At 38.5% G+C, this 13,088-nt stretch overlaps 1 protein-coding gene across 3 annotated transcripts in view; it reads right to left on the bottom strand.

The window, feature by feature from the left end:
• SLCO3A1 (solute carrier organic anion transporter family member 3A1) overlaps positions 1–13,088 on the bottom strand; it is a 386,759-nt gene that overhangs the window by 78,581 nt on the left and 295,090 nt on the right. For all 3 annotated transcript variants that reach the window (XM_043986124.1, XM_043986123.1, XM_043986122.1), the window contains exon 3: positions 10,362–10,460. In XM_043986124.1, the coding sequence (XP_043842059.1) occupies positions 10,362–10,460 (99 nt within the window). The remainder of the gene's footprint in view (positions 1–10,361; positions 10,461–13,088) is intronic.

The following is a 13,088-nucleotide window of genomic DNA, read 5'->3' as shown; positions in this document are numbered from 1 at the left end:
TCGCATTTGTTTATAATTTGTGAGACTCCAGACAGGACTAAATGAATCTAAATAGGTACCTTATCTTCTGAGAAAACTGGAGAAGGTGTCTGAAGGCACGAAGAGATGGAGTTTTTAGAGGTCCTGGAAGATCTTAGTTAATTAACTACTTGGGGGAGTCAAAGCCCCCTCACCTTTCTATTTTCATTGCTCAGTACACTGTGAGAGTAGGAAAAAATGCAAAAGAGAAACCAAATGATATAGGAATTGACTCCTTTTGGGAGCAGAGAAGCTATATATGGTGCCTCACAGTTACTGAGTTTGATTTTAATCATTCTGAAATGACCATATCTAGAATGGAATCTTTTCCCAGATGATCAGCTTCTATCATCCTTCTTCCAACATAAATCTTTGGGCAAAGAGATGAGTTATGAAACACTAAAGCTGGGTACTGGGAGAATCTTGGTGACTTTCTTACCATGGTGGTGTAGTGGACTGAATTTTTGATTTAGTCAGAAAACCTGGCTTTGAGTCCTGACTTTATCATTTACTAGCTATATGACTACAGGCAAGCCACTTCTCTCTTGTGGTTCTCAGTTCCCTCATCAGTAGAGTAAAGTAATTGATCAATGATGATGATGTGATGATGATGATACTTTTACTGCCTTGGAATCCTTTGATTCTGTTGATCACCCTTTTCTCCTTGATCCTTTCTTCTTTTTAGATTTCTATGACAGCATTCTTTCCTGTTTCTCCTACCTGTTGGACCACTCCTTTTCAATGGCCTTTACTGGATCTTCATTCAGGTTACAACAGCTAACCATAAGTGTCCTCTGAGGTTTTGTCCTGGTCTTTCTTTTTTTTTCTCTCTGTGCATTATTTTTCTCTGTGATCTTGTCAGCCCCCATGAATTCAATTATCACCTCTATGCTGATGATTCTCAGATCTATTTATTCTGTTCTAACCTTTCTCCTAACCTCTAGACTCACATTTCCAACTGCCTATTGGACATCTCGAACTGGATGTACCTTGTAGACATTTTCAATTCAGCATGTGCAAAATTGAACTCATTATTTTTTACCCCCAAGCCCTCCTCTTCCCAATTTTCCTCTTTCTATCAATGGTACCACCACCCTCCCAATCACTCAATCTCAAAACCTTGGTGTTATCTTCAAATTTTCAGTCTCTCTCACCTACAATTAGCAAATCAGTTGCCAAGTCCTGTCAATTCTACCTTCATAAAATCTTACTTATATGGCCCCTTCTCTTCTCTAAGGCTGTCACCATCCTGGTTCAGGTTATCATTATCTCATTCCAGGACTATCACAATAGTCTTCTGACTGTTCTCCCTGCTTCAAGTCTATCCTTACTCCAATCAGTTTCCCACTTAACTATCAGATTGCTTTTCCTAAAGCACTGATTTGATCAGGAAGTCCAAGGGTTTCCTATTACCTCCAGGATAAAATGTAAAATCAACTTGCCTCCCCTCCACCTCTTTAGTCTTCTTAGATCTTACCCCCTCCCCCTTCCTCAAGTACTTTGAGATCGGTGACACTGGCCTTCTAGCTATTCTTTACATGGCATTCCATCACCTGAATCCTTGCTTTTTCTCTGGTTCCTCCATGGAATTCCTCTTGGAATCCTCTCCCTCTTTAATTCCATCTCCTGAATTTCCTGGATTTCATAAAGTCTCAGCCAAAATCTGATGTAGTACAAGAAGTCTTTCCCAGTCTCCATTAATGTTAGTACCTCTGTTGATTTTCTCCAAGTTATCCTGCCTATATCTTGTTTAGACAGTCATAGATATAGGTTTCATATACAACATAATTGTTTATATGTTGCCTTCTTGATTACAGGGCCCATTTTTGCCTCTATTTGTATCCCTAGTACTTAGCACAGTGCCTGAAGGCACTTAAAAATATCTGTTGATTGACCTTCCTAACATGATGTCTATTGTGGGGGAATGCTTTGTGAGGTGTAAAACACTATAAAAATGTAAATTATTAATAATGAAAAGTCTAGGTCACCTCTTCAGTTCCCTCCCAACCCTATTATTCTAAAATTCTATAATTAATGGCTTGAATTAAAAATAACTGTGGTTTTCTCCCATTAAGGTTGTGATGGAAAGGACATGAGTCTTATATTTACAAACAAATGACCTGTTTTATTTATCTCAAAATATAGAACTACCAAGAGAGAGGAAAGGCAGTATTGTATAACAGAAAGAGCCTTAAACTTGAAAGTCAGGAGACCCACATTTAAATCTTGGCTGCCACATACACAGGTTAGATACATAATCTTAAGCAAGTCCCTTGACACCTCTTTGCTTCAGGTTACTCATCTGAAAAATTGAAATAATAATGCTTCCCTTATTGAGCTGTTGCCAGGGAAGGGTTTCCTGAGCTTTAAAGCCAGTGGTGTGCTGGCACCAGCTTGACCAGGCTCAAGAGGGCCAATATTAAATTTTCAATGTGAATCTTTGCATCATGGAAGTTGGCAAATATTACAAATCAGGGCTTGATTTATTTGTTGTGTTGATTTTTCTAGACTTAAGAAAGTAATGAATAAAATGTGAATAATGTAGATGAAGCTTAAAAGTGTATAATTTATGCATCTACCCCACCAACCCAAAGCTAGTTGTTAAAAACATTTACCAGCATACCCCTGTTGGAAGTTGACTCTAGTCATCCCTAAAGTGACATGGGGAAAAATATTACAATCATATTTAATAGGCAAAGGTTTGTGTTGGGTCAGTATTGTTTACAAGTTGCTGAAGATGGTATTACTAATTAGCTGGTTAGAAATGTTATTAAGGAGGCAACACTGATGGGTTTGATCTTTACTTAAGATAATGAGATTTTCTCTCCTTTTCTGTGCAGTCTGTAAGAATAAAGCTCTAGGATGGATAATAAGAATAGCAACAACAACAACAATAATAATAATTAGCATTTAGGTGGTGCTATCAGGTACAAAGTACTTTATAAGTATCATCTCATTTTATCCTGACAATAGCCCTGGTTGGTAAATGTGGTTATTATCTCCATTTTACAGATGAGGAAACTAAGTCAGGCAGAGGTAAAGTGTGTCCCCAAATCTCATACAACTGAATCCAGATTTGAACTCAGGCCTTTCTGATTTCAGATCTAGTCTTCTATCTGGAGCCATCTAACTGAGAGAGCCCCCATACTACTAGGAAAAACAGATATCCTACTGACAAAGGGTCCTTTGGAATAATTCTATATCTTCTTATTATTTCTCCATATAGTCTTACTATGCCTCCCTGATCCACTCACTATCTCTCTCTCCAGCAGCTCTTTCAAACCTTTTCATCTTTCTCCTCAAACTCTCTCTCCCCTATTCTCTCAACTGAGAATCTTGCCTCTTATTCTACAGAAAAAACTGAGGTTATTCACTGTGAACTCCCTCTTTCCCCCTCTTTCTCATCTCATATGATGAAGTGTCCTTACTTCTTACCGAGTCTAACTCCTCCACTTGTTTGATTCCATTCCATTTTGTCTCTGACAACAGATTGCCCCCTCTATCATCCCCTCTTTCACTGTCTACTGGCTCATTTGTTACTGCCTACAACCACGCCCATGTCTCCCCTATCCTGAAAAAAAAACAAAACAACCTTGATCCTTGATCCTTAATACTTGATCCTTCTGTCCCCACTGACTCATCCTGTGTCTTTTCTGTTCTTTTTAGTTAAACTCTTCAAAAAGGCTGTCTCCACCTTCTCTCCTCTCACTTTCCTCTTAACCCCTTACAATTTGGTGTCCAACCTCATTATTCTACTGAAACTGCTCTCTCTAAAGTTACCAATGATCACTGAGTTACCAAATCCAATGGCCTTTTCTCAATCCTTATTCCCTTTGACCTCTCACCTTCATCACTCTCTTCTCCTTGATTACCCTAGTCTCCTTAGGTTTTTAGGATACCTGCTCTCTCCTGGTTCTTCTATCTTTCGAGCTGCTCTTTCTCTGTCTCCTTTGCTGGATCCTCTTCCAGACCATGTCCTGTAACTGTAGGTATTCTTTAGGTTTCTGTCCTGCTTCCTCTTCTCTTATTCCTGTACACTACTTCATTTGGAGATCTCATCAGCTCCCATGGATTTAATTACCATCTCTGTGCTGATGATTCTCAAACCTACCTATCTTGCCCCAAACTCTCTGCTGACCTCCAGTCTCACATCTCCAACTGACTTCCAGATACCCTGAACTGGATGTCCAATAGACATCTTAAACTTAATATGTCCAAAACAGAACTCATTATCTTTTCCCCTCCTCCCCTCTTACCTTTCTTCTGACTGCAAAGGGCAACACCATCCGCCCACTCCCTTAGGCCCTTAGGAGCCATCCTGGATTCCTCTTTATCTCTCTCACCTCCACTATCCAATCTGTTGCCAAGGCCTATCAATTTCACAGTTGCAATATCTCTCAAATATGCCTCCTTTTCTCCTCTGACATTATCACTACTCTAATGTAGGCCCTTATCATCTCCTACCTGGTATATTGCTATAGCCTGATTGGGAGGTATGTGTGTCTGCTTGCTTTAAGTCTCTCCCTACCCCAATCCATGCTCTATTCACTAAAGTGATTTTCCTAATGAACAAATCAGATCACATCACCTACTACTCAACAAATTTCAGTGGCCTTCTACTGCCTCTAAAATAAAAGATAAAATGCTCTGTCTGACATTCAAAGCCAACCTAGCCCTCTCCTAACTTTCTGGTCTTGCTCTCCGATATGTACTTTTCTATCCAATGACAATGGCCTCTTGTTCCATAAACCCAATATTCCCTCTCTCCACTCCTTCCATTTTCTCTGGCTGTCCTCCATGCCTGGAATGTTCTCCTTCTTCCACTCCAACTGCTGACCTCCTTGGCGTCCTTTAAGTCCCAAATAAAAGACCACCTCCTATGGGAAGTCTTTCTTAATCATTCTTAATTCCAGTGCCTCCCCCTCTGTTAATTATCCTCTATATAGTTTGCTTTGTATATATTGACTTGCATGTTGTCTCTCCCATTAGATTTAAGGTCATTGAAGATAGGAACTGACTTTTGCCTCTTTTTGTATTTTTAGTCCTTAGCACATTGACTGGCACATAGAAGGCCTTTAATAAATATTTATTGATTGATTTCCTATAAATTCATCAATCTATTGACTGATTCTCTATGCATGGAAAATATTAAAAGAGCCAACAATAACAATCTTCCTCATGGCAGACACTTTCTGACTGTCCACCTATTTTTCTGTTATTACAGGTACTTAGAAATCTGCATTGTTTCTAATGAGAAGCATAGAAATCCAAAAAGCCAGCATCGTTACTTTATAATCTTCAGCAATAACTCCAGGTGGAACAGGGGATAGAATACTGGTGCTGGAGTCACAAAGATCTGAGTTCAAATCTGGTCTCAGAAATGTACTGTAGTATAATCTTGGGTAAGTGACTTAAACTCTGTTAGCTTTAGTTTCCTCATCTTTAAAATTTGGATAATAACAGCACTTGCCTCACAGGGTTATTGTCAGTATTAAATGAGATAATGTTTGTAAATCTCTTAGAACAGTGCGTGGCACTTACCAAACTATGTAGAAATGCTTATTAGTCTCAGCAAGATCTGGAGTGGTGTTCACATGAGTAGAGAGAAAGATGTGGATTTGAGATATGTGGAAGCAGAATAAAAAAGATTTGGAAATTGATAATGTATGGGTGGTGATTACAAGCAAAGAGTCATGGGATTCTTCTGAGATTGTGAACTTTGGTGACTGGATGAGCATGCCCTCGAGAGAAATAAGGAGATCTTGAAGGGGCACATAAATGCTTATTCTCTTCCCCTTCCTTACTCCATGGAATACTTGTGATCCAGAGGGTTTATGGAGAGAAGACCTTTTGTGCAGTAGTAGAGCAGTGAGAGTTAGAAGACCCGGGTTTAAGTACTGATTTTAGTTCAACACTCATATATTAAGCATTCACTGTGTGCAATATACTTGTTCTGGGTGGCAAGTGAAGCACAAGATCTAGGTGACACATGGTTACTGGCTTTGTGAACCAGTATAGCCAACCACTATCTATACAAGGTGAACCAAAAATTCTTAGTGGAGTTTTAATATGTTTTTAAGCTTTCTTAGCTTAAAACAGCACTAAAATTTTGGGGGACACTTTGTATAATCTCAGACAAATCACTTTACCCGCTAAATCTGAGGTGGAAGTTTCCTTTTCTTAGTTATTCCAAATTTGGAATGCTTTCTCTCCAATGCTTTCTCTGGGACTTTGACTAGCTAAATCTTCAGGTTTCTTCTTGACAAATATGTAGCCTTCTCTCTACTCATGTGGACAGCACCCTAGTTCTTTCTAAGACTAATTAAGAGTCTAATTGTTCTCCCTGCTTCCAATCTTGTGACACTCCAATGCACCTGTCACATAGCTGTGAAAATGATATTCTTAGCATGTCTGATTGTGTCACTCCCCTGCTCAAGAAGTTTCAGAGGCTCCTAATTGCCTCTAACATAAAACAAATGGGTGGCACAGTGGATAGAATGCTGGACATTTATATTTGCAATCCATTAACGTAGTGGGTAAACCACCAGACCTAGAGTCATCATTCTGAGTTCAAATCCAGCCTCAGATACTTACTAGCTGTGTGACCCTGGGCAAGTCACTTAACTCTGTTTGCCTCAGTTTCCTCATCTATAAAATTATCTGGAGAAAGAAATGGCAAACCACTCCACTCTTTGCCAAGAAAACTCTGAATGGCATCACAAAGAGTCAGACATGACTGAAACAACTGAAGATCAATAAGAAAAAAAAATTCCTTTGTCACTTAAATCTTTTCACAGGCTGGCTGTAGCCTATCTTTCAAGGCTGTGGCTGTTTTCACATGACTCTACCTCACACATCATATGCTCTAGCCCAAATTGCTTATTAGCTGTTACCTGTAAATGACATTCCATTGAATGCATACATGCCTTTTCCTAGGCTGTTCCCTCTGCAGGGAATTCTTATCCTTGCCTCTGCCTTTCAGAATCCCTAGCTCCCTTCAAGGCTCAGTTCCTCCATGAAACTTCTGATTTTCCACCCTAGTTTGTTAGCAGCCCTAGTGCCTATAAATTACTTTGTGTTTACTTAGCTGTACATATGTTGTTTGCCCTAATAGAACATAAACTCGTTGACTGAGTGGATTGTTCATTTTTGTCATTGGTTCTCCACCACACTTCATAAATACTTATTAAACTTAATTGACTTGGTTTTGTTGTCTATGGAGTTGTGTGATACTTTCCCTCACCAATAGGACTATGAAGTTTTAGTTTTTGGCCTTGGAAAAAGCAACATAAAACCAGGAATTGCAACATATCCAATTTAACCTCCATCAACCAAATAACCAATCTGGAGACTTGAGAGTCTATGTGAGAAGGGCAGATGGCAGGTGAATTGGGAACATTTGCTTCCTTGCTTTCTCATTGATGAATTTAGTCATCAAATTGAACTAGAGTGTGAATGATACAAAAAACTCTCCAGGTAATTTTTTTCCTGCCAGGTCATTTACCTATTTATCTAATGAGCTTGGTAATACTTTGCATTGGACTATAAGATTTTTTTAAAAAGTAGATTACAAATCTAATTAGAAAACTGAGATTTTCTTATTTTGGGGAAGAAGAAAAGGGGGAGGAAGGAGGGAGATAGGTTCAAGATTCTGATTGCTAAATTAATTCATCCAAGAGAAGCAAATTCTGCAGCAGTAGCCACTCCTGGGAATGGAGGAGAGGGAGGAGATGATCTTAGTGACCTTCTTTACTCAGCAAACAGTCATCCATATTTTGTACCAGCTGCCGATTTCATGCATCCTTATGTGCCAGGCCAGGTTGAACACATTACAACAATTCTGCATGGACATGATGAAGGGGTGAGGTCACCAAGGTAAGGTGGGAAAAAAATGTAGCCTTCTGGCGAGTCAAATTCAAGAAGATATGTTAGGTTGGGATAGCTTTTAGCTCAAGAGGATGAAAATAATGATGTCATTATTATCATCACCTATTCTAACAGCAATACTATTTATATTATTTAGTATTAATACTTCTAGTAGTGATAATAAAAACAAATCCACAATTATCTTACAATTTATATACTACTATTCAGGAGTACCTATTTCCGCAAATCATCCTCATCTGACCCCACCCTCTGCAGGCCTTGGTTTTAATGAAATGTTATAAAATAAATCTCTGTACATTTCATGGTGCAGTTACAGTTCCATAACCTTTATATTTTTCATCTTGTAGGAAATATATTTGTTGACTACTCCCTGAGGAAGAACTCTGACTTGAGAACAAAAGGTGTGATGGCATCAGGACAGGAGTTGAGAAAACTCATAAAAATATAGCCAATATTTAGTAGGAAGCAGAAAACAAATTTGCAGTGAGTCACAAAGAAAATGAATTGCTGGAACCCAAAGGATGCTACAATCATGTACTAGAGAATACATTATTTTCTTTCGCCCTCTACTGGCAGATAGTGGTAACAAACGTTTGTAGTCACACCCATAATGCTAGACTTTTGTCTTAGACTGGGGAGCAGCGGCAAACATATTATCCCCAGGAATCAGTGGTTTGTTTTTCAGGCAGAGGCACTGGAAAGGTGGTGCAGTTTGATAGAATGAAACTAAGATTGGGAGCCAGGAAACCTGAATTTCTGTCCTAGCTCCACTGCTATCTGGGCACCTTTAGGCTGTGACAAAACAAACTAAAACCAGACAAATAAAAACTCTCTGTGCCCCAGTTTCTCCATCTGTAAAATGAGGAAGTTGGAGTACATGGACTTTAATGTCTCTTCCACCTCTATGATTCTATGAATCATTGCTACTTTGTAATTTTGATTCAATAGAATTATTTATGTTTAAAGAGGTAAAAAAGGGTTCCTTCTTTGATTTGGCACCTCTTCCCTGATTGTCTTTTATTTCCCCATTGCTCTTTGGTTACTTATTTTTTCATCTTCATCATAACCCTTACCCTATTGTTCCTTTTGAGATTAAGTGCGAAGGGTTTTAGATAAAAATAGTCTTTCCCTGTGAAGACCTGTGGAAGGGTAGAAAGTGGTCTCTGAGGTCAGAAGATATGAATCATCTGTTACTGTATTTGTGGCTTCCACTTCTTTGGGTCTCAGTTTCCTTGTTTGTAAATGGAAAGGGTTGGACTCTGTAGATGATCTATAAGTCTCTTTCTAGCTCTAGTTGTGTGATCACTAATAAAAGGGTTAGTTCCAATTCTGCTTATTTTTCTTCCTGATCAATGATAAATAGGGCTAAATGTGTTGGTCAGCTGTTGGAAAACAACCATATTCAATCATCTGGTAACAGATATGTGAACTTTAAATAAATAAAGAATGATGAACATGACTTTTTCACTCAGAAATTTGGAACATCATTTATTCTAAGTAAATATAGCAGTGGGATTAATGGAGTGAATCAGAAAGTGATTTGATTGGATTTAAAATCATGTTTGCTTCTTTTTGGTTGAATTAGTAAATTTGGCACTGTTGAAAAGATGATGGATTGAGAACCTAGGAGGCTTTAAGTTCTTTATTGATCTTTTCTACAGAATAGATTGACATTATCAGAAAGAAGCTGCAAAAGTGTCTTTCATTTTGCTTTTAGAGATTCTGAAGAAAGAACAAACACTCATTCATCACAGAATAAGGGAATTTTAAATCTGGAAATCACCTTATGGATCAAACCTGGCCCTTTGGTCGAGACCACCATGATAAAGAATTTTGGTCGGAATGATCCTGAGATCTATCTACTAAATCCCTAATGAAAAGCCTTTGAAACATTCATTACTTACTTGGCTTAGTAGCAATGAAACTAGAGCTAGGTATGTGAAAGAATTCAGCTCTTTCACAAGGGCTTTCCCCTGCCCCCAGATAATTCTCCTGTGTATGCTTAGACCCTAGTGAAAAAAAGTCAATGGTTTCAAAAAAATCTGTAGTGTCTTTTAAATCACCTAAAGAGCTGAAGAAAGCAATAAAAATATGCTATTATAGCTCATAATGGTTAAGTCCTCAATGCTGGATAACATGTAAATCTACAAATACGTATTGCATAGTCATATCACTGAACCAGAACTCATTATTGCTTTGCATCTGGTTGCTGCCTTGGTAGAGGCATGAAGAGAAGAGACAGACATTTTGTAGCAAAAGTAAAGGAAGGGGGACTGTGTGGCTGAGCTGGTAAAATTCTTATTTTATAGATGGGTTTTAAGTTCAAGGTGAAATACACAAAATTTGAAACATATACATGATCACATTTGAGATCAAAGACTATCATGTGGAGAAGTGTCTGCAGATGGATAGAATTGCTTTGAACTTGAAATTCAGAAGAAAAACATTTTTCTTACTTGTATCAATGAAGACAGCATCCACATAAATTTTGGTACAGAAGGAGCCCAGGATGAATCCACAGGCTGGTCCAAACACCAACATTGTGAAAAGGATCCCTGAAAGATGGCAAAAAAAATACAAACATTAAGATTTTCATTTTTATTTTACTTTTTAAAAATTTTTTCAGGGCAATGAGGGTTAAGTCACTTGCCCAGCGTCACACATGTAGTAAGTGTCAAATGTCTGAGGCTGGATTTGAACTCAGGCCCTCCTGAATCTAGGGCCGGTGCTTTGTTCACTGTGCCACCTACCTTCCCTATTAGTTTTTTTCTTTTTTATAATCTTACTTTTATTAATGCCCATTGTTTCCATATCACCTTTACTTCTGAATCTATCCTTCCCTTTCCCTTACCCAACAAGCCATCCTAGATAACAAAGATTAAAAAGCAAAAGAAGGAAAACAAAGTCCAATCAGTCTATTGAATCATCATCCACTATGAGGGGCAGTTTATACAATATTCCACAACCATCCTCCTTCACCTTGGCAAAGAAGAGAGGAAGATGCACTTTAATCAATTCTTCTCCAGGTCCAATCTTGAGCATTATAATTAGATAGTGCACAGTTCCAAATAATGATTAAATTTCAAAGAATAAGAAAACTGTTTAGCTTTAATCAGCAGCGTGGCCTGGTTATACAAATGTTAGAAATTGAGTTCAATTAACAATTTTCCCCCGAAAAGACCACATGGATTGAGAACCCAGGAGATTTCAAGTTCTTTATTGATCTACAGAATAAAGTGCTAGAGCAGAGAAGGCTTGTAAGATTCCCTCATTGCTTTCAGAGGCTGTGCTAATAAAGACAGCCTAAATTAAGAAAATTTTAGATTTGGAAAGCACCTTAGAGATCAGCTTTGGTAGAGGTATGCTGGTTAACGTTCCCTAACTGGCTGTGTAGGGAAAAGAAGTATGCAAAATATACTTTTAAATTTAATCTATTATTAACATTTCCCCCTCATTTTCTTAAGTCTGGACAATCATCACAGTAATAAATCAAGCTCTGATTTATGTCATTTGCTGATTTTCAGGTAACAACCGGCCCTCAGGAGCTGGTACCAAGTGACTCCAAAACACCCTTGTTCCTTTGGCCTTTCTAGTGAGACCTCTCAATAAAATGGGAAAACAGCACTTATTCTTCTATAGCAGGCTACTTCTATTAAATTCTGTACTGATCTGAAAGGTTGTTTGGGGAAAGGTACCAGGGTTAAATAGAAACAATCAATCACTCACTGAATCATACAACCTTTCAACTAGAAGAGACATTAAGTAACATCTAGTCCGACTTCTCATTTTGTAGATGAGGAAACTGTTATTCAGACTTGTCCAAGGTCAAAGTAGGGCTAGAACCCATGTTTGGCACTCCACTACAGTTCTTTTTTCACTGCACTAAGGGGCCTGCAATCCAAAATTCTTGACAATGTTAAGATGGAAAAAATAGTTTTTCCAGGCTTCTCCCCAGGGCAACACAGTCCCACCTTTTCTGAGTTCTCTTTGGGATCATATGAAGTCAGTCAACTATTGTACTTGACATAGTTTCTGAAAGATTTTTTTAAAAGCAATAACCTCAAGGTATTTACAAGTGCGATACAATGGCAAATCCTGTTTCCTCATTTTGCCAATGGGAAAATGGAACCCCAGAAAGGTCATAGGACCATATATATTCACATTTGAAAGGAACCTCAGAGGAGATCTAGTCCAGTCCCCTCATTTTATAGATGAGAAACTGATGCCCAGAGAGGCAAAACAACTTGCCCAAGGTAATAAATGGCAGAGGTGAAGTGAGTTGAAGACCAATGTTAAGTTTTGCCCATTTTTCTATCTCTAGTGCTTACAACAAGCACATAGTAGGTGCTTAATAAATGTTTATTAACTCATTAATAGTAAGAGTTGACCCAACAGCTGAGTACATGTCTATCTATGGTGTAATTTGTTTTAAAAGCTACCTGTTCCTCTATCTTTGACTTGCCAGAGATGCCTACCATGCCAGTCACTCAATGTGGTAGTAGTGGAGAAAGAGCACTGGACTTAGAGACAAAACACCTGGGTCAGAGTCTGGCTTCTCTTTCAACATCAATAATTCAATTCAATTTAGCAAGCATTTATTTAGCACCTTCTAGGTGCCAGACACTTCTAAACCCGGCATGTGAAGACAGCAAAGAAATTGTCATGTCCCCAAGGAGCTAAATTATAGGATACGATACTATGTGGTAAGTACTCAGGATATAAATACAAAAATGAGGCAATTACTGTCTTCAGGAAGCTTACGTCCTATAGGGGACAACGGGGGAAGAGGATACAACATATCCACAGATAGATTATTTCAGAGTGATTTGAGGAGTTGGATCATCTTTTAACGAGGGGAATCAGAAAAAGGCCTCCTAAGCTGAATTGAACACAGGGTTCCAAGAGATAGCGGGGAGGAAAGAGACCATTCTAGGCATGGGGGACAGCCTGTGCCAAGGCAGGAAGGCAGGGTTGTATGTAGTATTGTGGTGTGGCTAAAGCATAGAGTAAATGTGTGTGGTGGGGAATACGTTCTAAGAAGCTGAAAATATAGGCTGGAGCTAGTTTGGGAAGGGCTTTAAATGCTAGACACTTGTGTTTTATCTTAGAGGTAATAGGGAGACAATGACGCTTTGGGGGAAGATATATGACATGGTCAGATCTGTGCTTTTGGAATGTCAATT

Source organism: Dromiciops gliroides, chromosome 2, assembly GCF_019393635.1.
Source record: "Dromiciops gliroides isolate mDroGli1 chromosome 2, mDroGli1.pri, whole genome shotgun sequence".
NCBI lineage: Eukaryota > Metazoa > Chordata > Mammalia > Microbiotheria > Microbiotheriidae > Dromiciops > Dromiciops gliroides.
The sequence above is the reverse complement of the archived record's forward strand: the minus strand, read 5'-3'. Positions and strand labels throughout refer to the sequence as shown.